Below are 27,243 nucleotides of genomic sequence, written 5' to 3'. Positions count from 1 at the left end.
ACCTCGCACCACAACTGCCTCGCACACATGAGGAGACCATGAGAGAGTGCGCTTTAAATAACACCCAGGCTCTTTACCTGATGTGCAAATGATTACTCACAGCTGCAAAAATAAATAACTGGTTGTGCAAAAGAAGAATAAATTAAATGAATGATTACTGTCAAAATCCTGATATCACTATACGACATGTAGCTGTGGGTGTGTTATCATTCACTTCAACACTTGTGGCACTACCTATACTAACATGTTTTAGGGGGATTTCCAATTAATTATAGCAATTTTAGGGGTTTTTAACTTTAGCTTTAGGGATAAATATTTTTGAGAGTTGGTAACTCTGCGCTCGGCCCGCGCGCTACAGGGCTACTATGAAGCTCGAAGTTCGTGTCGTGCGGTCCCTCTGACACTTATACTATTTAATATGAGAGGAAGAGGGACGGTATGATACGAACTTCGAGTTTCGAGTTTCGTAGTAGCCCTGCAGAACTTACACAGTTATCTAATAAGTATCTAGCAAAACTTCTTTTTTATTTAGACTGGCCAGCGAAAGCTGTCCACGCATTTTTTACGAAACTTTAATCTGGTATCATTTTTGAGATTGTCAAAATTGGGTGACATTATTTACCGAACGTACAATATGTACATGATATTTCGTGTACACGCCCATAGAAACTACAGGGCTACTACGAAACTCGAAGTTCGTGTCGTGCGGTCCCTCTGACACTTAAACTATATAATACGAGAGCGAGAGGGACCGCACGACACGAACTTCGAGATTCGTATCGTAGTAGCCGCTTGTAAGTTTGACACCAGCAGGGCTACTCCGAAACTCGTAACTCGAAGTTTGTGTCATGCGGTCCCTCTGACACACACTATTTAATACGAGAGCGAGAGGGACGGTACGATACGGGCTTCGATTTTCGAACTTCGGAGTATGCCTTCAGTTTCTATGGGCGTGTACACAAAAAACAGGGTCAGTATTTCCATGGCAGTATTAGCCGGGCTGGAATAGAGTGTCACCCTGACAGTGTAAACATCATCTAATCGCTGTCATTCCTCTCCTCTCCCTCCGCTTCCCCTTGCTTGCCCTCGTTAATTTAGTCCAAGATGTCGAAATGAAAGCTGATTGACGCGTAAAGTTACATATTTTCCACCAAAAACGTAATGATTTGAATACTTAATTCTGTATTTATGACAATTAATTTTGAAAAGTGCACGATTCCTTATGGTTTCATTATTTGTGTGTTCACAAAAACTTGCAATGAGAGAATGAGATTCAGATGTGAAACAAGTAGTTTACCTTCGATGTAGTATTCTCGTACCTCGTACCCACCCTTTTTATACTGAATCTAGTACAGAATGGGATTACTGATTTCTAAAATATGGAGCCTCTTTGGAAACGAAGGTAAGTGTTTTGTTACAAGCGAAATTAAACTCCTTTTGACATATTGTAATCTTGGCTAAGTTTTAATTGCTTTATAAAATTATAATCACGTAGGTTTCTAAAGAGAGTGATATCTGTTGCAAGAGGTTACAGTAATACCTAATCTATGCGCAATATGTTTACAGAACACAAATTAGTCCTGGTTGGTCTGGACAATGCTGGGAAGACAACTATCTTGTACCAGCTTTTGCTGGGCGAGGCAGTGCACACGCGGCCCACGATTGGCTCCAACGTGGAGGAGGTGGTCTGGAAGAACCTTCGCTTTGTGATGTGGGACCTTGGCGGCCAGCAGAGCCTTCGCTCTGCATGGAATACCTACTACACCAACAGCGAGGCTAGTATTATCATCCTTTGTACTAAAAAAACCATCAAACTAATGCAACTAGGCATCACATGTAATGATAATTGTATGTCAAATAAATAAATCAAAGCAAGGTCACCATATTCTTAATGAGGTTTTCATTCATAATATACAGTTATAATTATAACTATTTGCAAAGTTTAATTTGCAATACAAAAAGTACAGCTGGCTGCATGCGTAGAGACTATTTGTAGACAAACCCTATGTGTATTTACATTAGTAAGTAGTAAATGGTTTTAGTTCACATCTCAAAATCATTGCGAGGTATAAACATCATAATTGGAAATAAATCCTTTTTTGAATGATGCAATGCGAACTAATTACATACTTAAATTATTGCTAATGAAGTAGAGGTTGATGATATTATGTAAAAAACAAATTTATGACAGTTCCACAAAAATATAAAACTTAAATCTAAAAGATTACCCATGAAAACTATCTATAATTATTCAAATAAGTTAATAGCTGAAGTACAGACTTAGAATCAATCCGTGCTTCAAAATATATCAGGCATACCTCAGCGATCCATGTATCTTATTTTAATAAATTGTCTGTGTGCTGGGCATACCTCCCCTATAGTTATTACATGAGTGATCCATATATTTTGTGAGTAAATATAAATATGTCTGTCCTAAGGATACTTTTAATTCAAAGAAAACTTCAAAACTATCCATCCTATTTAAACTACATAAATTTAATTAGAAATCAACTTGATTATCTTCAGTAACAGTTAGTTCATCAATATCTGTTAACATTTATTCAATGATGCTCTTTGCTATGCTACCTATAGTCATTCACGATGATGCGTGCCATGGTACTTATTAAAATGTCATTAATGTTCTTATTACAATGTCATAAATTTTGACAAAAACACGCATCTTCGTGGATGACACTAGGTATATTTGTCAGCATTAAGTATTAGTACAGTCACTAGCATCAATATCTGCCACAGTGGAGGGTGCAAAAATATCTGAATAGAATATCCTTCTGGCCCTAGAAATAGAGTTGTATCAGATATTTATGCAGACCTAAGTCAGAAAATTTATTGTCATGTCCTTTTTTGTAATTATACATTGTAGCCACAAATAGAAGTCCTGCCTGGTCCGCTACTCAGGTCTTCTCTTTATATCAAATAGACTGACTATGCCTGTGTGTGACATTCACATTAAACACAGAATGGAATAGAACTAAAGTATTTGCATAAAATACTGAAGTAGATAGTGTACTGCAAAATTGTTAAGTTTGATAAACCCCAGATCCTAAACCAGGGATAGCCAACCATTGGCATAATTTTAATGGTAGTTTACATAATATAATAGTTTAGCCATGCTAATTATTAATGAATTTATGTACTTGATTGCTAGTTTTATTTTGGCAAACTAATTCACTAATTTAACATTATTTGATGGCATATTATAGGCGAATTACTATTAGGTATTTCTCTAAAAAATGGCTTATCACCAATTAATTGCATTAAAAGCCAGAAAATGAAATAGGCTAAACAAACAAGACGCGAGACTCAGATGGCTTGTACAAATAGACACATAGGATAGGAGTATCAAATGATTTATTATGTTTAAGTACTACACCAAGTTAATACACAAAGACTCGCAATATTTTCTCGCCTGTCACTTTGTGCATCTCTGCTGTACCAGGTTGATATTGTAAGGATGGATGTTATGGAATCATCCGGCACGTGCAATATATGATTTACTAGCTTTTGCCCGCGACTTCGTTCGCGTGGAATAGTAAAATTTGGGAAGTATTTTTTTTCGGATAGCTATTCTGCCAATAATACCTAAATATATAAACTTCTGCGGTTTACTGAAAATAACATATTTTACTAAACTATTTTTTTTTATAAAACAAATATTTGGCGTCACACTTTAGCGATACATTTTTACTTATACCTATATATGTTTCCGATAAATAAACTTAATATAGTGCTTGGAATTCTTTACGAATTTAAATTTTCGTCCCCATATTTTCAAGTAGGTTGAAATTTCAAAAGCGCAAGAACGTATGTTTTTTAGGGTTTCGTACCTCAAAAGGAAAAATGGAAACCTTATAGGATCACTTTGCTGTCCGTCCGTCCGTCTGTCCGTCAAGACCCTTTATCTCGGAAACGCGCGGAGGTATTGAGTTGAAATTAAAACCAAACACAGGTCTACTGTGAAAAAATTTAACTTCTAAGTCAAAGCAGTCAAAAGCTACAATCGCCTTAACCGAAAAAATTATGGGTTCTTCCCGCTGTTCTAGAAACTTGAAATTATGTATGAAGGTAACTCTTATAGCACGATCAATAAGAAAAATCTGAAAATCATAATTTTTCATGTCCTTGTCAATAAGCCATCTAAATGACCTCACATTGCGTACATTTTGCTTATGAGAGGGGCTATGCTAGCACTGGATATTCATAAAAATCGACTCGCATTTAATAGTTTTTTTTTTAGTTCATATCAAATACCTAAACACAAAGATTCATCGATTTATCTTCGATAATGACGACCTTCCATATACACTTTCATCCTCTATTTCATCCTGCCATAGGTAGAATAAAAAAACGCACAAACAAATGTATTTATTTTTAAGTGCCTAAATGCCGAGTTTCATGTATTCATCGATTTATCTCTGCTGGTTCTGACGGCGTTCCATAATCTTTCACCCCCTCACAGGTCGAATTTTCAAAAAAGCTCAAACAAATATCGGTTTACTAGCTTTTGCCCGCGGCTTCGCCCGCGTGGAATTCGGTTATCGCGCGCTGTTCCTCGGGAACTGTGCATTTTTCGGGATAAAAGTAGCCTATGTCACTCTCTGGCCCGTAAACTGCCAAATGCCAAAAATCACGTCGATCAGTCGCTCCATTTCGACGTGAAAGATGCACCAACATACAAACAAACAACAAACATATTTTTTTCTGTAACCTTTTGTTTTCCTTTTGTACAATAAAGACTATAAATAAACAAACAAACATACAAACCCACAAACACACACTTTCGCATATATAAAATATTCGTAAGGATTATGCTTGTACCTGTTTGCTACACCATATTATTGAAATTGTATTAAGACTTATTTATATCTACAACATGCTTAGTACATGTATTTATGGCAAATAAAGAAACTGAACTGAACTAAAAATATAATGCGTGCATACAAAGTTTGAGGGTTGCCCTCGATTTCCCTGAGATCCCGTCATCAGATCCTGGTTCGGTGATCCCCAATTGATCGACAAATCGGTTGAAGAGCCCTTTGTGGCCTACTTACAATAGAAACTTTTGAATTTTTACATTTTAGCTTTCTACAACCAGTAAAACGCAAAATCCCGTTTTTTCACGTCCCTTTAAGAATTTTCGGGAATGTTCTCTTAGTGTTCCCCTACACTCCCCAAGGAAACCACTTGCCAAATTTCAGCTTTCTACGACCAGCAAAACGAAAAATCCCGTTTTTTCCCGTTCCCGTGGGAATTTTGGAAAATCCTCTCTCAATGCTACTTTACACTCCCCAAGCAACCTAGGCGCCGAATTTCAGCTTTCCACGACCAGTAAAACGAAAAATCCCGTATTTTTGTTTTCCTGTGGGAATTTCGGGAAATATCTCTTATTGCTTCCCAATACTCCTCAAGTACCCTACATGCCAAATTTCACCTTTCTATGACCAGTAGGTATAACGAAAAATAGATCAAATTGAACTGAATATAAATCCCGTTTTTTCCTTATCCCTTGGGAATTTCCAAAAATCCTTAAAACCAATTTTAACTATTATAATTAACTACTTCTATGCCAAATTTGAAGTCTCTGATAAGTATAGTTACGGAACATGGGTCATTAATTGAAAGAAAAAAATATGAATCCCATTTATTCTCTATCCCGTGGGAATTTTGAAAAATCCTGAAAACTGTTTTTAGTTGTTAGAGTTATCTATTTGCATTCCAAATTTGAAGTTTCTAATAATTATACTTACGGAAATAGGGCCATTTCAAAGTGAAAATATAAATCCCATTTTATTCCCTATCCCGTGGGAATTTGATAAATCCTGAAAAAAATTTTTAGCTGTTAGTATTACCTACTTGTTTACCAAATTCGAAGTCTCTAATAATTCCTTTTTTGAATGATGCAATGCGAAGTAATTACATACTTAAATTATTGCTAATGAAGTAGAGGTTGATGATATTATGTAAAAAACAAATTTATGACAGTTCCACAAAAATATAAAACTTAAATCTAAAAGATTACCCATGAAAACTATCTATAATTATTCAAATAAGTTAATAGCTGAAGTACAGACTTAGAATCAATGCGTGCTTCAAAATATATCAGGCATACCTCAGCGATCCATGTATCTTATTTTAATAAATTGTCTGTGTGCTGGGCATACCTCCCTATAGTTATTACATGAGTGATCCATATATTTGTGAGTAAATATAAATATGTCTGTCCTAAGGATACTTTTAATTCAAAGAAAACTTCAAAACTATCCATCCTATTTAAACTACATAAATTTAATTAGAAATCAACTTGATTATCTTCAGTAACAGTTAGTTCATCAATATCTGTTAACATTTATTCAATGATGCTCTTTGCTATGCTACCTATAGTCATTCACGATGATGCGTGCCATGGTACTTATTAAAATGTCATTAATGTTCTTATTACAATGTCATAAATTTTGACAAAAACACGCATCTTCGTGGATGACACTAGGTATATTTGTCAGCATTAAGTATTAGTACAGTCACTAGCATCAATATCTGCCACAGTGGAGGGTGCAAAAATATCTGAATAGAATATCCTTCTGGCCCTAGAAATAGAGTTGTATCAGATATTTATGCAGACCTAAGTCAGAAAATTTATTGTCATGTCCTTTTTTGTAATTATACATTGTAGCCACAAATAGAAGTCCTGCCTGGTCCGCTACTCAGGTCTTCTCTTTATATCAAATAGACTGACTATGCCTGTGTGTGACATTCACATTAAACACAGAATGGAATAGAACTAAAGTATTTGCATAAAATACTGAAGTAGATAGTGTACTGCAAAATTGTTAAGTTTGATAAACCCCAGATCCTAAACCAGGGATAGCCAACCATTGGCATAATTTTAATGGTAGTTTACATAATATAATAGTTTAGCCATGCTAATTATTAATGAATTTATGTACTTGATTGCTAGTTTTATTTTGGCAAACTAATTCACTAATTTAACATTATTTGATGGCATATTATAGGCGAATTACTATTAGGTATTTCTCTAAAAAATGGCTTATCGCCAATTAATTGCATTAAAAGCCAGAAAATGAAATAGGGTAAACAAACAAGACGCGAGACTCAGATGGCTTGTACAAATAGACACATAGGAAGTATCAAATGATTTATTATGTTTAAATACTACACCAAGTTAATACACAAAGACTCGCAATATTTTCTCGCCTGTCACTTTGTGCATCTCTGCTGTACCAGGTTGATATTGTAAGGATGGATGTTATGGAATCATCCGGCACGTGCAATATAATGATTTACTAGCTTTTGCCCGCGACTTCGTCCGCGTGGAATAGTAATTTTGGGAAGTATTTTTTTTCGGATAGCTATTCTGCCAATAATACCTAAATATATAAACTTCTGCGGTTTACTGAAAATAACATATTTTACTAAACTATTTTTTTTTAAAACATAAATATTTGGCGTCACACTTTAGCGATACATTTTTACTTATCATACCTATATATGTTTCCGATAAATAAACTTAATATAGTGCTTGGAATTCTTTACGAATTTAAATTTTCGTCCCCATATTTTCAAGTAGGTTGAAATTTCAAAAGCGCAAGAACGTATGTTTTTTAGGGTTTCGTACCTCAAAAGGAAAAATGGAAACCTTATAGGATCACTTTGCTGTCCGTCCGTCCGTCTGTCCGTCAAGACGAGTTGAAATTAAAACCAAACACAGGTCTACTGTGAAAAAATTAAACTTCTAAGTCAAAGCAGTCAAAAGCTACAATCGCCTTAACCGAAAAAATTATGGGTTCTTCCCGCTGTTCTAGAAACTTGAAATTATGTATGAAGGTAACTCTTATAGCACGATCAATAAGAAAAATCTGAAAATCATAATTTTTCATGTCCTTGTCAATAAGCCATCTAAAATGACCTCACATTGCGTACATTTTGCTTATGAGAGGGGCTATGCTAGCACTGGATATTCATAAAAATCGACTCGCATTTAATAGTTTTTTTTTTAGTTCATATCAAATACCTAAACACAAAGATTCATCGATTTATCTTCGATAATGACGGCCTTCCATATACACTTTCATCCTCTATTTCATCCTGCCATAGGTAGAATAAAAAAAACGCACAAACAAATGTATTTATTTTTAAGTGCCTAAATGCCGAGTTTCATGTATTCATCGATTTATCTCTGCTGGTTCTGACGGCGTTCCATAATCTTTCACCCCCTCACAGGTCGAATTTTCAAAAAAGCTCAAACAAATATCGGTTTACTAGCTTTTGCCCGCGGCTTCGCCCGCGTGGAATTCGGTTATCGCGCGCTGTTCCCTCGGGAACTGTGCATTTTTCGGGATAAAAGTAGCCTATGTCACTCTCTGGCCCGTAAACTGCCAAATGCCAAAAATCACGTCGATCAGTCGCTCCATTTCGACGTGAAAGATGCACCAACATACAAACAAACAACAAACATATTTTTTTCTGTAACCTTTTGTTTTCCTTTTGTACAATAAAGACTATAAATAAACAAACAAACATACAAACCCACAAACACACACTTTCGCATATATAAAATATTCGTAAGGATTATGCTTGTACCTGTTTGCTACACCATATTATTGAAATTGTATTAAGACTTATTTATATCTACAACATGCTTAGTACATGTATTTATGGCAAATAAAGAAACTGAACTGAACTAAAAATATAATGCGTGCATACAAAGTTTGAGGGTTGCCCTCGATTTCCCTGAGATCCCGTCATCAGATCCTGGTTCGGTGATCCCCAATTGATCGACAAATCGGTTGAAGAGCCCTTTGTGGCCTACTTACAATAGAAACTTTTGAATTTTTACATTTTAGCTTTCTACAACCAGTAAAACGCAAAATCCCGTTTTTTCACGTCCCTTTAAGAATTTTCGGAATGTTCTCTTAGTGTTCCCCTACACTCCCCAAGGAAACCACTTGCCAAATTTCAGCTTTCTACGACCAGCAAAACGAAAAATCCCGTTTTTTCCCGTTCCCGTGGGAATTTTGGAAAATCCTCTCTCAATGCTACTTTACACTCCCCAAGCAACCTAGGCGCCGAATTTCAGCTTTCCACGACCAGTAAAACGAAAAATCCCGTATTTTTGTTTTCCTGTGGGAATTTCGGGAAATATCTCTTATTGCTTCCCAATACTCCTCAAGTACCCTACATGCCAAATTTCACCTTTCTATGACCAGTAGGTATAACGAAAAATAGATCAAATTGAACTGAATATAAATCCCGTTTTTTCCTTATCCCTTGGGAATTTCCAAAAATCCTTAAAACTAATTTTAACTATTATAATTAACTACTTCTATGCCAAATTTTAAGTCTCTGATAAGTATAGTTACGGAAATTGGGTCATTAATTGAAAAAAAAAATATATTAATCCCATTTATTCTCTATCCCGTGGGAATTTCGAAAAATCCTGAAAACTGTTTTTAGCTGTTAGTGTTATCTATTTGCATTCCAAATTTGAAGTTTCTAATAATTATAGTTACGGAAATAGGGCCATTTCAAAGTGAAAATATAAATCCCATTTTATTCCCTATCCCGTGGGAATTTTGATAAATCCTGAAAAAAATTTTTAGCTGTTAGTATTACCTACTTGTTTACCAAATTCGAAGTCTCTAATAATTATACTTACGGTAAAAGGGTCAATAATTGAAAGTGAAAATACAAATCCCATTTATTCTCTATCCCGTGGGAATTTGGAAAAATCCTGAAAACTGTTTTTAGCTGTTGGTATTATCTATTTGCATTCCAAATTTGAAGTTTCTAATAATTATAGTTACGGAAATAGGGCCATTTTGAAGTGAAAATATAAATCCCATTTATTCCCTATCCCGTGGGAATTTTGAAAAATCCTTTCTTAGTGCGCGTCTACACCTATGAAGCAATATATATTCCAAATTTCAAGTTTCTAGGCCTACCGGTTTGGGCTGTGCGTTGATCTATAAGTCAGTCAGTCAGTCAGTCAGTCAGTCTTCTTTTATATATATAGATTTCTTATTGAGTGCCTAAATGCCAAGTTTCATGGTTTTATCTTCGACAGCGACGAACTTCATCCATATAAACTTTCATCCCCTATTTGAACCCCTTAAAGCCTTTTTTCGCGATAAAAAATAGCCTATGTTCATGCCCAAGGTCTATTCTATCTCTGTATCAAATTTCATCAAAATCGGTTCAGCGGTTTAGGCGTGAAAAGGTAACAGACAGACAGACAGGCAGAGTTACTTTCGCATTTAGTATGGACTAGCTTATGCCCGCGACTTCGTCGGCGCGGACCTAGGTTATCGCGCGGTGGCGCCCTCTACCGGAATAAAAAGTATCCTATGTTGATCCTTGGCGCTTAAGCTATCTCTATACCAAATTTCATCAAAATCGGTTCAGCGGTTTCGACGTGAAAGCGTAACAGACAGACAGACAGACAGACAGACAGAGTTACTTTCGCATTTATAATATTAGTAGGGATAGTAGGGATAGTAGGGATTACTGGAGTCTTGCTTACGCTAATGATACATGATTATATATAAGGTTGGGATGAAGGTGTGTCTACACTACAGTATAAAGAATACTACTTTATATGTACATTATTTATTGAATCAGGCGTTACTTTGCGGAGGTCCATATCAATGAACTAAAAGAATTTCTTTGCTCACCCGCAACCTTATGATAACCTGGTCTAGCATCTGGTAGCATGGTGTACGGTTGTGTTGCTCTGAAGATGAGCTCTGGTTGAGTTCGAAACGCGTCAGTGTAGTGTGGTGGTGGTGACGGATGGGTTTGTGTGATTTGTGTGTTCTTACAGTGTGGAGGTGCAGGAACTGCTTGAAGACGCATATTATTAAAGATTTTGTTTTAGTTTATGTACATTATTGTACATTTCTAGTCTCTCTTATCTGAATTATATTTTGATTTGAATTTGCACCTCGACTTTAATGACACTGATAAAATACTTATGTATTGAGGTTCTGTTTAATGACAGGGCTTTGCGACCAATAAAGGTGTTATCAACTGGAAGCGACATGCTAAGTCAGATGTAAACAATGTGCCTTTTGACTTATAGTTCGTGATAATGGTGATCGACTCCACGGACCGGCAGCGGCTGGCCATCAGCCGCGAGGAGCTCCATCGCATGCTGACGTACGAAGAGCTCAGCCGCGCGTGCCTTCTTGTGTTTGCGAACAAGCAGGTAAATATTATTAAATACTAACTTTTACCCCCCGCTTCGCTCGGATGAAACATTAGGTCTGCTAGTCGAATTTTAATTCCATAACAAGAACCTGGTGAGAGCTCTATTGTTGCCTAGACAAGGGTGCTCTTAAATTTTGGTGAGTTCCAGGATTTTACAAAATTTTCATTGGACTATTCGAAACTTATGTTGTATTCAGTACTTATTTATTGCAACACCTTTTACATAAAATCATAAAAAATGATGCCCTGTTGTGGCGTGGCAATTGTAAAATTAATTAGGTACATTAATTAACTTATACATAACATATTATGCTATTTTAACCACATGTGATCTTTAGTAAGAGGTTTAAGGAACACTTACACTGTGGTTTCTATTTACATTGTATGAAGAACAACCATACAAAATTTTGTGTCTCTAAAGCGCAACGCACACAAAGAGTCTATGTACCTACTGAATAATCATGCGCCCTTTTGCTTGTTATGAAAAATTTCATATCAAAAAACTGAACCAAATACAAAAAAACCATGAAAATATTTTTCTGCCAGTCTGAAGTCGGTGCCTCAGCTCAGCACGAGCCAGCAGGAGTGGACCTGTAGTCATAAATACTATATGAGTATATTGGGCTTCAATCACTCCTGCTGGCTTGTGCTGAGGCACCGACTTCAGTCTGGTTGAAAAATATTTTCATGTTTTTTTTGTAGTCGGTTTTTTTTACGCTTTTTAGTGTAAAAGATCTAATTTGCAATAGTTTAATGTCAACTGCTCGTCATCTTTTACGAAAAATTGCTTTTTCCGATGCAGAGACGTTCATTCTTGAGGAGTCCTGGTGCTTCACCACCCGTTCCATTTTACCATTATGCCTTACGAGAAACAAATTGCTTAACAACTGTGTTAAAGTAATTGAAATTCAACCCGTGAAATATTCGTTATTGAATTGAGTACTAACTCCGATGGTCAACTGTGGTCTTCATCATCAGTTCCACTTCACCAAATGATGATTTTCAAAAGCGAATGCACGAGTTACTACTAAATATATCCAATTTACCATAGGTGTCCCTACAATATTTGAAGAGTTCCCTCATTCCTTAGGATCCAATCATCAGAATCTGATTTGGTGCTTATGGGACCTAATTGAAAGCATTCCTAGGCAAACGGTTTTTTTTTTCAAATCTGTTCATAAAGAGTTCTGAGTTAACAAACAGAAAAAAAATACAACCGAATTGATAACCTCGTTTTTTTGAAGTCGGTTAAAAATTATAAAACACTAAGGGGCTGTTTCACCATCCATTGATTAGCGTTAACCGACGGTTAAATGTGATGCCGTCTCCGTCTATTCGAACAAAACAAATAGAGACGGCATCACACCTAACCGCCAGTTACCACTAATCAATGGATGGTGAAACAGCCCCTAAGTAAATTATTTATCTTTATTGCTCGTAGGAATAATATTGCTATATCTATCGCTTGCTTTTACATATTATATCTAAAGCGTTGATGGATCTCAATAATCTAAAGCCTAAAATTGGGCACGGCGACCGAATCTCCTTTAACCTATTTTTCTATATAACTATACGTCATCGAAACCTTGTATTATTTATTTTCTGTAATTATCAAGTTCTTGACGACTTTTAGAATCCACACTACGCTACTACGCAATTTTAAGAGTAAGGAGAAATCCTGATTTTTTACAGAGATTGGTATTTACTTACTCTGAAATTTGTGGCCTTGCTTTGTAGTTAAATTATCTACTATTTGAATTATGTATATGTTATCTAGATTTAACGGTGTTGTTTGGCATGGATAAGTTATCTCATGACCTTGTGTAATACTTAATATGAATTAATGTAAACAATACTTAGTCAGTAGTAGTGTACTACGTCTTTTAGATGTTAACAACTGAGTATATATTTAGTTATGACATCATACGCGTTGATTGGTATCATCGACCAAAAATAATAAGATTTAGCCCATTCTCACACAGGCTGATGGCACGTGGTGTAACTTGTGTCGATTTCTGGCTAATTTTGTCATAAACTAGCTGTTGTCCGCGACCACAGAACAATAAAAAAGAGTAGAAGTGATAAGGGGGCGTGCCGCGCTGTCATAAGTATGCGGTAGACATGGGTAATCTCAACTCCGCGAATTGATCTGACTCACTAGATCCAGCTCCGGTGTCGGTACCGAATCCGCTTATTGAATCCGACTCCTTTATTGACTCCGGTTCTTTCGAGCGATTATTAATTTATCTATGGCCGATGCGGGCCGGCTCGGTTCGGTAGGTACCAAGGTCAAGGTACTGAACTGACCGTCTTCGTTTCGCTGTCAAAAATTCTTGAGTGTAACGAGCTACTTACCTAAGTACGTTTTCTGTTTGACTCTTTGAAGCTTGAAAACATAAATGCGTAGCCCCTATATATTATATTGTGTTTTAATTCTATCTCAATTCTTTCATATAATAGAGCGAGTAGTCCGTCAGTTACGTAGGTACCGGCTCACTCAGCGCAACCAAACGTAAGAACGATCCGATCCGAGCCTGAAGCGGAGCAGTGTGTGGCCGAGCCGCTCGATCCGGCCGGACTTGGTTCGAGAAACTCCGGAGTCGATAAGATTTGATATTGAAAGGATTATCTCTTTGAATCTTAAATAAATTTATTTTACGGAGAATCAGTGTTGCCGCAGTTAATTGCTTTATTTGTAATTGACAGTTATTTGAATACATGACTGAGAAAAATTTTTTTTCAGAAATTTGATAATGAATAATAAAGTTCACAAAAATTGAAGTCATTCATTGTTTGATTTTTTTATGCTAAACTATCTGTAAGGCTTGTAGTTTTTTTTTATATTTTAATAAAATTCGCGAATTCGCGAAATTAATTCGTAGGTGTTTCAAAAGATAAATTTGATAAATTTTAAATATGTTCCAGGTTATTAATTTATCTATGGCCGATGCGGCCGGCTCGGTTCGGTAGGTACCAAGGTCAAGGTACTGAACTGAAGTACCGATTCGTTTCGTCTTTTTAATGTTCAAAAATTCTAAATCGTGTAATTTTTAAAGAACTATGAGCTACTTTAAGAACCTAAGTACTAGTTCTCTGTTTGATTCTTTGAAGCTTGAAAACAGTGTTTAAATAAGCGTCGCCCGCTCCGGTCATATTATATTGTGTTTTAATTCTATCTCAATTCTTTCCAATATAACCGAGCGAGTAGTCCGTCCGAGTACCGACGTAGGTACCGGCTCACTCAGCGCCCGACCAAACGTAATAAGATCAGATCCGATCCGATCCGAGCCGAGAGTGAAAGCGGAGCGAGTGAGTGTGACAGCGATCACGAGCCGCTCGATCCGGCCGGACTTGGTCGGAGTAACTCCGGAGTCGATAAGATTTGAAAGGAGTCATTAAGGGATTCGGATCCGCTTGAGGATCTGACTCTTTTGAATCTTCAGATCCGGATTTACCCATCTCTAGTATGCGGAGAATCGCAGCCTTGCCGCAGTTCGCCGCTTGCGCTTGTGCGTGACAGTTATGTGAATGCCATTATTCAAAAAAAAATTCTCTTATTGCGCTGTTTCAGAGTGCAAAAACGATAGCCGCACCAAAAACGTTGACAATGATTTTGTTTCCTATCATCGGCTAGTCTTATTTTATTTTCAATAATTTTTAATTCTCTCTTTCCCCTCAGACATGTTATTTATTATACAAAACAAAAACAAACTTTATTTTAAAGTAAAAAAGTCGATTGTGCACCATACGTTAAAGTATCTAGCTTCCAGAATGTTCGCTACTCGATCGTGCGCGGACCTCGCCAAAGTAGTGCGCGGATGATGTCGATAAAGTTATCGATATTTGGTTTATGCTATCGATTATAAATAATACATCGATTGAACTCTAATTCAATATTTTTAACTAAAATACTACGACCAATCACTTTCAATATTTCAATGTTTGTAGCTTTATGATGTGTGTTTTGGCGCCAAGGGTCCCCAATACTAATCGCGACTTGAGTCAATTCTACTCTTTTTTATTGTTCCGAGTCCGCGGCTCTGTCTGTTAAGAATTTGTTAATTGTTATCCCACGGGAACAATGTTTAATTTTTGAGATATTATGTAGCTGCTTAGTGTTATGTTTTGTTTAGATAGTATCTAAAATGCATGTGTGATTTTTGCATATACTACTAAGATTCTCATTTACGTACTGCTGCGCTGCCACGGTTATACCCTCAAATTTGTAGTTATGTTAAAATCTTGTTTTATTAAACGCTCATTGGTCCACACACATGTCTAATTATTTGACTTCAGGATTAAGAATGACGAATCTTACTTCACCGTGATACAGTTTATAACTAGTACGGGGAGTAAAGGACATCATTAATACTCAAAGTATAAACCTCCAACATATGTACCTACCCACCTTTAGACTTAAGTAAAATATTTACTTTGCGTGATTGTATAATGTTTTGTTTGTTGTTGTTGGTAAAATAAAGGTTTTTATTATTATTATCAATGCTATTTTCTGGGATAAAAGCTATTCTATGATTTTTCCAAGGTCTCCAACTATCTCCATACCAAATTTCATCTTAATCGGTTCAGCGGTTTAAGCGTCAAGAGGTAATAGACACGAACTGTTACATCCGCATGTATATTATTAATTTCGCAAAGTATCTCTGTCAAGTAATAATGCGGGTTAGCGTTATGTGTATCCTTGGCAGACAAAGTCGAGGGCAAAAGCTAGATTATAATATTAGTAAAGATACGGAAGTAATCTATCTGTTACCTCTTCAAGCTTAAATTATTGAATCAAGCGTTGCGGACGTCCATATTAATGAACTATAAACAAATAAACAATTACTTTGCTCACCACCTTACGATAGCTACATCTATGCAACAAATGTGTGTTCATGCAGTTCCTCCACACTGCAAGAACACACACCTGACGCGTATCGATCTCAACCAGACTTCATCCTCAGTGCAACACAACTGCTCAACATGACATTAGTCTACCATAGGGGTTTTGTTTTAATATAACTTACTATTTTAATTTCTAGGATGTCAAAGGCTCTATGACTGCTGCTGAAATATCGGAGCAATTAGACCTGACGTCTATCAAACAACATCCTTGGCACATACAGGCGTGCTGTGCTCTAACTGGAGAAGGGTAAGGTTTTAGTCACTACAGCTCAATTATCCATTACTGCATGGCAGTACTAATACTTGGCATTATTTTTAGTGTAGTTGAAAATTTATATTAGTTTAATACAAAACCTCCCATTGTGAGAGACCTATTCCTAGTAGCGGGAAGATGTATAGGCTAGAAAGTGGCATTTGTGATCTGAATGCAGTCGCAACACTTGGAGGGTACAAATTTCCTAAATAATTCGGTCATTTAAGGAATGAGATGGGGTCAATCTTGGAATGAGAGATAATAAGCTGGAAACTCGTATACAGCTTCATTTTGGTGTCCGAAACTCAACTTTAACTACATAATATAACGATACCTAATACTATCCGAATAATGAACACAACTATCCAAAGACATCATGTACCTATGTAAAAATGTTGCTATCTATAAATCTTTTGATAAATCCTAGAATCAGTTTTTATTCGAAAAATTCTAAACACTTTAAAACCTTAATATAGCAATCTCATTTTCTATTAAAATTTCTAGGATTTAATGAATGACTGAATGTATGAACAATTGAATGCGACCTTCTTATCGATATGGCCCCAGCTCTGTTTTTACATCTTACTTCCTACTAATATTATAAATGTGAAAGTTTGTGAGCGAGTGAGTGAGTATGTTTGTTACTTCTTCACACTTAAACGGCTGGACGGATTTAGATGAAATTTGGCAAAAAGGTAGTTTATAACCTGGATTAAAACATAGGATCCCGATATTTCCACGAGATAGGGATAAAATCTCTAAATAACAACCGCTGGGCTTAGAGTCATGAAATTTGTTATGTGGTAGCTGGATGTCTGGAATAACAAATAGGCTACTTTTTATTCCGATGTTCCCACGGGATAGGGATAAAATCTCGAAATAACAATCGCTGGGCTTAGTGTTATGAAATTTGGTATATAGGTAGCTGGACATCTGGAATAACCCACAGATTACTTTTTATCCCGATATTCCCACGGGATAGGGATAAAATCTCGAAATAACAACCGCTGGGTTTAGAGTCATACAATTTGGCATGGGTGTTTTAATTTAACGTCAATGAAAACCACGATGTAATTTTAGGGAATTCCCACGAGAATTTAATAAAATCACGGAATTTCAATTCAACTGCTGTTAATGATTTACGCGTGCGAAGCCGCGGGTAAACGCTAGTATATTAAAAATGCAAAAGTTTGGGTGTGTGTGTGTGTGTGTGTGTTTGTTACTCCTTCACGCTAAAACGGCTGGACGGATTTGGATGAAATTTGGAACGTAGATCGGCTGGATATCTGGAATAACACATAGGCTACTTTTTATCCCGATATTCCCATGGGATAGGGATAAAATCTCGAAATAACAACCGCTGGGCTTAGAGTCATGAAATTTGGTATGTAGGTAGCTGGACGTCTGGAATAACAATATGCTACTTTTTATTCCGATATTCCCACGGGATTGGGATAATCTTGAAATCACAACCGCTGGGTTTAGAGTCTTGTAATTTTGGACAGTTGTTCTTAAGCTCCTAAGTCCTCGCGTACCTACTTTATAAAGGACTAATTAACACTAAGAATAACGGCCGAATGTACTTTATATAGTACAAATTGTTCATCGAATAAAGAATTCTAAGAATTTTGAAATAATGTCCAAAATAACAAAGCAGGTCACCAACGTCTAGGTCTTAACCGCTAAGTTTGTTAAAAAATGTCAGTCAGGTTAACACAACGTCAATGAAGACCACGATATAAATTTTGGGGTTTCCCAGGATAATTTAGTAAAATTCGGGAATTTCAATTGTAACTATTAGATCGAATAGTTTACGCGTGCGAAGCCGCGGGCAAACTCTAGTTGTTGTATATGTGTGACGATCAAATGACAAAGTTTTTTACTGTGTGCATGCAAATTACTGCTGTGTTTACGAATTCGGTTTATATATACCATCTCCGTTCTAGTTGAATACTCAAAGACAGCCTTTTTGGCCAAAGTATTAGCACCCTATAAAAAATATAAATCCACAAAATGTGTGCATCCAAATTGTTTATAAATACACATACGTAGTTTTATACACAATAAATGGCATGCTAGCTCGCAATAACACAAAACCTGTAATAGAAAATGTAAAACCCTTTTTCTGGTTCGCTTACATTGAACTTTGCTTCAAGCAAGAAAAAAAGTATATTATCCTTTTAATATGCCTAAAAAAGAGAACTTGTGTTGTTGTGTACGAGTATATACAGCATTATGCAGCATAAAGTATTGACCACCTTTACATATAAATGTAAATTAGGATAAGTTAGTTATATAATTAAGTTTTGCACAGTATTTATATAAGGAAGTGTTTTGAGTGTTTCATTTCGCCAACAAACTGTCATGCAGTTTGCCGAAAAAATGTGTTCATGTATACACTGTGTAATTGTTAAAAATTAAATAAAAAAAAAAACCTTTAATATTTGTACGCGTAAGTTCCCCTTTTTTGGGCATATTAAAAGGATAATATACATTTTTTTTTTGGACGAAGCAAAAACTATTATTTTTTACTGGCGTGTGTGTTCAAGTTCGATGTAAGGAAAACTACTTTTTAGATTATTGGAAATTCCTACAAGATAAGGAATAAACTGAATTTATATTATATACTAGCGACCCGCCCCGGCTTCGCATGGCCAAAATAAATAAAAAACGGCCAAGTGCGAGTCGGACTTCCGTACCTATACAACATTAGACATTAGCAATCTATTTTAATTTAATTATTTATTTTTAAAGTGAATTAAATTACAAATTTTTATTCTGTGAATATTTCGTGGAACTACCTGTTTCCGTAAAGAGCACCCCTTAAATATTTATTTTATTCTGTTTTTAGTATTTGTTGTTATAGCGGCAACAGAAATACCTACATCATCTGTGAAAATTTCAACAGTCTAGCTATCACGGTTCATGTGATACAGCCTAGTGACTGACAGACAGAGACAGACAGACAGACAGTGCAGTCTTAGTAATAGGGTCCCGTTTTTATTACCCTTTCGGCACAGAACTCTAAAAAGGTCTCTAATCGAGGGCACTTCATACACATTTTGCAGCGCCATTTCCCAAAAACAACACCCGACCCGCGCGAAGACGGACGCGTCAACGTAAGGTAGTTAAATGCATTCGTAATATCTTTTGAATGAAATGTCCGATTTGAATAATTCGAAAAGTAATCTACAGTATTGAAACCATCTTGAATATGAAACTATTTATTTGGATAAGGATTAATACAAAGGTATGGATAACATGGTCTGATTTTAGTCGGCATATCAGTCAACTTTTAAAATTAAAAAAAGTAGTTGTAGTGACTACATTAGTTGGAGATATGGTATCGCGAAGTTTTTTGTAGATACTTACTGATATAATCTATAATATTGTAGAACATTTTTTTGTTCTATCATCAATAGTTTCCACACCGCATGCGATGAAACATGTTTTATGGCAACTTTTTTTTACATTTTGAGGCACATTATTGAAGTTTTAGTACGGAACCGAAATTTTTTCTGGTAACAAATATTATAGCCTATGGCACTTTGGAATAATTAAGCATTCTAATAGTGAAAGATTTGTTAAAATCGGTCCAGTAGTATTTGAGTTCATTCGTAACAAACAACCAAAAATCCAAACCTTTCCTCTTTGTAATATTAGTATAGATTTAGTTTGTGACCCTATCTCCATTATTATAATTAGTAGACTTCAAATTTGGCATACAATGTAGGTAATAACAGTAAAAAAATATTTTTGGAATTTCCTACGGGATAAGGAATAAAGAGGATTATTATACATTACCTTCAAAATGGTCTTATCTCCATATCTGACTTGTTGTTATATGTAGAGACTTGATAATTGGCAGATCCAATATATAATTTTTATATTTTTTATTTGTTTCAGGCTACATTTAGGTCTAGAATGGATTGCAAGTAGGATAAAGAAGAAATGACAGGACACCGATGACGATGAATTATATAATTACGTTGTTAACTTTTAAATATCTACTGAAATTCGGTTGGCAGGATTCCATTTATAACTAAATCGGGAAGTACCTAAAACTAAAATTTAATAACAATTTACCAAGCATTATGAGTCACAGACTAAATGCCAATGAAGATATTCACATGCAAAATACTATTGACCGTTGAAATGAAATTGATTGTATAATTTACCTTTAACCAGGCCAGGGGTGTATGGCATACACCACATATTTTGTCTGCGGTGGTACTGTATGGTATGCTTTCCGCGTGTTTTATTTTTCTTAAACTAGCAGTTCAACTCTATCGCCAGAGGCAGCCGAGCTAAAAAATGTGGATGTAACTATCAATAATATGTAAATATCAAATGCGGGACCCGGAAAGGAAAGTTCCCGCAGGACGCAGACGAATTTGTGGGTAACATCTAGTTATGAAATTAGATACTGCACGTTTTCCTGTAACTAAACATTTGGACAATAAGTCATAAAATAACATTGCCGTAAGGTATCAAAGTAAAACTAAACACACACACACACACACACACACACACACACACACACACACACACACACACGCAAAAATCACGCCTGTATTCTCAAATGCGGTAGGCAGAGCATACGAAACTTTACCGCTTCGGGGCCACTTTTAGCAATTTTAGGTTTTAAGTTTGACAAAAACGGTACAATGGTGACAGGTTGCTAGCCTGTCGCCTACGGTTACCTCAACCTATATCCTCAGTAGCCTCTTACGACATCCACGGAAGAAATGGAGAAGTGTAAAACTAAACAAGGTTCGTACCTTTAATTAAACCTGTTATATATTGACATACTGATTGTGCAAGCTTTTTTCGGATCAAACATGGCAGTCTCATTAATTATTGTGCGCACGCTCAAGTTAATTAAGCGACATTGATCAGTACAAGGAAAAATCTACTCTAGGATTTGGTCTCTTCCGGATTGAAATAAATGGGACCCTGAAACTAAGTTACTATTAGTTCTAGATGTAATGTATTAATCTACTTGTAAATGGTTTTACATGAAAAAAATGTTTATTTTAAGGTATGGTTGCAAAAGATTACCTTACCAAAATTAAATAAGTATTTATGTTAAAGAAAAGTGTGTATAATGAATAAAACATGGTCTTGTAAATTTTTCTATTTTATTTCAACTACTTATTTCTATTCTTGAACAAAAGTTGTACATATTTAGTCCCTATGTTTTGTTTATGGTTATAGTTACATGCAACAAAAAGTTCACAAAAACAGGATTAACAAAACACAGGGTCCTAAAAGTCCTTCTTAAATAAACCATATTAAAATTATACAATTGATTTTCTTTCTCTATCTACCGTAAGAGAATATGAATCGCGACTCACTATGGAACCTTTTCGAAGTAAGTATTATAATGATTTCCTAGGCAGGTAGGTATGACAAGATTCCAATGTTACACGATTCAAATTCGTCAAATCTTATCCCTCAGCCAGTTATCATTAATTCGTCAGATTATCTGACGTGCTAGCGATATTTGTAGTAAGTTAATCTTTTGATCTTTCGCAATATTAAGACTTTCTGCTTATTTATAGATATTCGTAAGTGCGGTACGAGTTCACGAATTGAGTGCGAAAAGACCCTTGGTGACAGCAAGGCCGCGGTTTCTTCACCTTGTATTTAAATATATGTTTATATCTTCACTCATATATAAAGCCTTATAATCCGTTCAAAAACCGCAAATTTCGAGATAAAGATAAACTATTTTGTTACAGTAAACTTATCTGTGAAAATATTACTTTTTCCATCATAATAACATCGATTTCGGTTTTATTATGACATTTAAATAAAAAAAAGCTATTTGAATTGACCTCAATTCGATATTTATGTAAAGAACAAAACAAACTAATTATACGCTAGTAATAATAAGTTTATGCTAATTATTGTTTCAATTCGAACAACAAAAAATGGCGGGTGAAACTTTTTTGACAGTGACGCATGTCACGCAACCACTTAAGTCGGAGATAAACTAGAGTGTGCCCCAATTGTCATATCGTTCGATATTAACGCATTCACTGCCACCTGACTTCCACAGGTGCTACCGACGCACATTGCGTTCAAAATGTATAAATAATTATGACAGCAGGACAGGGCGAAGTTCCGAAAACGCATATGTGCGTCGGTGGCAATGAATGCGTTAAGGAGAAATGCAGTCCAAAATGGCACAGCACTGTTTATGTCGACCTTACAAAACAATGCTGGGATTAGTTTTTAACCCAAAGATAGACGATACAAACTTGAATGACTGATTTATTTACTCGTATTACATACTGGTAAATACAAACATTACTTTAAATTAAATAAAATCAATAATTTATGTACATATCACTAAATTTGGCAAGTTACTCGGTTGTCACAACATTAGAAATATTGAATTTGACCAACCTTTTAAAGCTTTACTGGCAAAATAAAATTATATCTTGCCACAGTTTATTTAACATCATTGGCATGGTCATAGGTTGAGATCTCTACTATCTGTGTGTGGCTTATTCAGGTAAAAAAGTGTTTAAGAAGATTTCTCGTAAACTCCTGGACCGTGCGGTGTAAGTGAAGTGCTCTGAAGAAATGAAGACGAAAGGAAAATAAAAGTTTGTAAATACAGAGAGAGAGAGAACTTCGTCAGAAGCGATGTTGGTGAATAGTTAATGTGGTTTGTACGGTCAAGGAGTTTAATTCATGGGCCACCATGGAACCATTTCACAGTAAACGTCATAGTGACATCGCATTAATTAATAAGGAAAGTAGTAATGACTTTTCCTTGACTGTACCTACCATTGATTAACTTAACTTAGTGAATAATGTTGGTGCAAAAAATATATTTTCATTGACTGATGTAGACACCAAACGGCGAGAGGATACTTAAATTAGACTCAAATCGGTCTATTAACTATTGTTGGGGGTCTCCGTTAAAACATGCGCGAGCGCACGCAACCAAACAGTCAAGTGCAAAGATATCGACACTCGACACGGCCAAAGTTACAAAAATATGTATACACGACCATAATGTTAAGTACACATAGTCGTGTAGCTATCCATATACTAATATTAAAAGTCGACGTGATTTTTGCCACAGATCTAGTTTATGGGCCAGAGAGTGACATAGGCTACTTTTTATCCCGGAAAAATGCAGCCAGAGGTTTCCGGTATTAGAGACTTTCATGAATTCGTAATTTTTCCATTTTATGACCATTCGAAACACAAAACACCTTACCCAGTAGGGTCAGCATGAAAAGTAGCTGCATTTTTTTACTTTGTCGTTTTGCAGCCATGTAATTAACGCCATGAAAGATTGACAAAAATGTGTTAATGCGACAGACTAGAAGTGATCCACTGCTTTGATGCTGACTGTACCCAAGTATCCATATGTTATTTTTATATTGTTTTATTACTCTAATGTGAACCTAATCTTTCGAATGAGTCTGTAAATATAATAAGCAAAGAAAGCACGCAACAAGGTGTAATTTTTATCATAAATTGCGGGAATTTCTAAAAGTACCTTTCAAAGAGTATTAGGTCTACAGATAATTTAAAAAGAAATTTTCTCTTTATACTGATGTATCATACGTGTAGTTTGTTTCGTTACTATGTAAGTTGAGATATTAAGAAAATGAAAATATCGCTTGTAAATTAGGTACCTCTTTATGTGGCTTTTATTTTATTACAGGGCCCGCATGCATGTGCTGATGGTTTAATTTGAAAGAATATAAAATGTTATAAATTTACATACTTACCTACTTCTATCTCTGGATACTAGAGTATTCAAACATCAAACTGTAGAGTTTTAAAGAAATTGCGTTAGAAAACCGTTGAATTTCGGACAACAGTTTAGCATTAAATATTTGAATAATCTGCTTAAGCACCCTGTGCGATATAATAATATCTGCATCGACACTCAGGTTACCTCGTTATTTAATTTTCTATGTGGATAAAACTTAACCCGGTTAATATATGATCTTATGTTAGTCAGCTGTGCATGAATAAATTTTTAGTATTTGCTCAACATATTAATATTCAAATATATGCATTCTCTCTTCTCTCATTATGTTAGTGCTTTTATGTAATGAGTACCTATATAAATAAATAACTTTAGGTTTAATTCTAGGCGGGGTAATATCACGCTGAAAATTTAAATTAGTGAAGTGTCCGTAATAATTACATGTCTCGTAAAAAATCTAGGTAGATATGTCTTACTAAAATCGTGTTTCCATGAACAAAATGCAAGGCAAAGCTTCTCAATAGACGCTCATGTAAAATGGGACCATCAATAAACAATAAAAATATAAGGTATAGTTGGAATTCTGATATAACCAAATCTTTTGAATATACATTATTGTACCTTATAAATTAATCAAATAATAGATAGGTGCATGGGTACACTACACACTGGATGTCGTATTATATTTTGTTAGAAATCGTTTACTTACTTAAATATAAAAGTTTTTTTTTTACACTGGTGGTTTTGGTGCTGGTGACGTACAGTCACCAGCACCAATATATGTCACGACAAGCGTGCATAAATATCTGATACGTACGCATTGATTTAGAATACCCTAATCTAAATCAATAATAAGGTTGTAATAAGGTGTCTTATTTTTAATTGAAATTTTTTTTTGCTGTGCCGAATTTTGGCAAATAAATTTATTTATTCTTTCTTTCATTAAAATCGATGCTGACACGACTCTAGTTCTAGGGCCGGAAGGACGTGACAGATATTTTTGCGCGCTCCGCTGTGGCAGATATTAATGCTGGTTAATTTTATAAACCACACTACATCAATAAAAAATAACAATAAAAAATTTAACAAATAAATAAATTACGAGTACATGTAACTAAAATATCGCTCGGTTCTTTTAAGGGTTGTGCCACCCACTGAATGAACACATATTAGCCATCACCCATATTGCGCACCAAGGTCAAACTTTATTTACTTACTTAATTAAATCCAATTTATGTAATGATGGGCGATGGATGAAATTTTTAAAAGTGGCTGATTTTTTTTTGACGGGAATAAGCTTATACTAGTCAATGGAAAAAATATCAAATTTTTCTGTAGTACCAATTAATTAAATAAATAAAATACTTAGATTTTATTCTCGCCAAAATGAACTGAATGCGGAAATGAATACGGTTTTTACCCTTATAGTTTCGCCATGTCTGTCTGTCTGTCCGTCCGCGGCTTTGCTCAGGGACTATCAATGCTAGAAAGCTGTAATTTTGCACGGATATATATGAAAACTATCCCGACAAAATGATTAAATGAAAAAAAATTTTGGGTACCTTCCATAAACGTAAAGTAGGGTTTTTTTTTATCATCCAACCCTATAATGTGGGGTCTTTTAAATTAAAACCATTAGGGGGTTACTAAGACGATTTTTCGATTCAGTGATTTGTTTGCGAAATAGAATTAGAATTAGAATCGTTTATTGCAAGTCACATTACAATTTAAAGGTGGAAATATAATATAATTAAGTAGTACACATGTGACACCCTGCAAGGGCATGGCAACATAACATAACATAAATATTCTAGGACTAGGGCTTCATATTATTATTATACAAATTCTAAACGCCTATTAAATACTCAACTTTAAAGTACACATTTTCATTAAAATCGAGTTTTAGGGGTTTTTAACTTAAGCTTTAGGCATAAATATTTTTGAGAGTTGGTAACTCTGCGCTCGGCCCGCGTTGTTGTTCTGTGTGAAGGCGTCCATATACCGCCATGCAAATACGCCCGTCGCGGGCCCGCGCACGACCCGCGCCCGCTCTCTGTGTGAGTTGCCCTTTAGAGTTATGAGTGTTTTATTTTAACGTCAATGAAAACCACGATGTAATTTTTTGGAATTCCCACGTGAATTTAACAAAATCCCGGAATTTCAATTCAACTGATGTATCTAATGATTTACGCGTGCGGAGCCGCGGGTAATCGCTAGTTATAGGTATATATTATGACACACGCTAAAATCAGTAGACTGGAAAAAATATTAAAGAAAATTCATATTTCGTTTTTTTTTCTTGTAACTATAGTTTAGGGGGCTGACATTTTGTAGGTAAATTACTAATATGGTGCCACATCATCCATAATAATTACAAGCCGAAACTCGCTGGGGGCAGAATCACTTATGGTCTGTCCCATAATTCGAGATACTAAAATGACGTTTCATGTGTTACCTGTTTTTTGCGTTTCATAAATAGTGATGTGCCGCAACCGGTTATCACCGAAAGATTTTGTAGGTACCTATGTATGTATGTCGTAAAATATTAAGATATGAACGGATCCGTGATGTACTATAATGTAGGGCACTTATGACATTCTAGAAAATGTAAAATAGGTCTAATAAAAATGCGACCGTTTTCGAGGTATTTCAACTTTTTATAGATGTTGATGTTTAAGTTTCAATTTCATTCTTTGGCTTCTGTGTATACATATTTGTACGTATTTACAATTATACACTTCTCGGCTTTGCTAAGAGGTTGACGTTTCCGTTTTTTCTGAGGCGAAAGTATTTCTTCGCTGTGTCGTCTATGCGACGAAGTACTTGGCTGCTTAGAGTCCATGTTTAATCAAACAAAACTCAACAAAAACACGACCAAACAAAATTAATAAATAAAAAGTCTTATCTCAACAAATTTAACAAATAACGTCAACAGCAACAATAACACGAGAAAACGGACTGATCACATCCGATGACAATACGAGTAAAGAAAATAATACGAATATCACCACTTGAATACTGAAAAACATGAACAATGACGTTGTGTGATATCTGAGGGCCTACTCCGGATATGCGAAAATCAATTTCGCATCGTCGAGCC

General features: G+C 35.5%; 1 protein-coding gene across 1 annotated transcript; it reads left to right on the top strand.

Moving 5' to 3' along the window:
* The first annotated feature begins 991 nt into the window (after positions 1-991).
* Positions 992-27,098, top strand: Arl5 (ADP-ribosylation factor-like 5). The gene is made up of 5 exons (XM_074095241.1): positions 992-1,402; positions 1,567-1,775; positions 11,114-11,239; positions 16,284-16,393; positions 20,306-27,098. Exons 1-5 carry the CDS (start codon positions 1,357-1,359, stop codon positions 20,352-20,354), a joined length of 540 nt encoding a protein of 179 aa, XP_073951342.1. The 5' UTR covers positions 992-1,356; the 3' UTR covers positions 20,355-27,098.
* Positions 27,099-27,243: the final 145 nt, after the last annotated feature.

Source organism: Choristoneura fumiferana, chromosome Z (genome assembly GCF_025370935.1).
Source record: "Choristoneura fumiferana chromosome Z, NRCan_CFum_1, whole genome shotgun sequence".
NCBI classification, from domain to species: domain Eukaryota; kingdom Metazoa; phylum Arthropoda; class Insecta; order Lepidoptera; family Tortricidae; genus Choristoneura; species Choristoneura fumiferana.
Note: the sequence above shows the minus strand (reverse complement) of the source record. Positions and strands in the feature narration are given on the sequence as shown.

Coding starts and splice junctions, on each gene's coding strand:
- Arl5 (XM_074095241.1), top strand. CDS start 1,357: ATGGGATTACTGATTTCTAAAATATGGAGCCTCTTTGGAAACGAAG. Junction 1,403..1,566: donor GAGCCTCTTTGGAAACGAAG/GTAAGTGTTTTG, acceptor ATATGTTTACAG/AACACAAATTAGTCCTGGTT. Junction 16,394..20,305: donor TGTGCTCTAACTGGAGAAGG/GTAAGGTTTTAG, acceptor TATTTGTTTCAG/GCTACATTTAGGTCTAGAAT.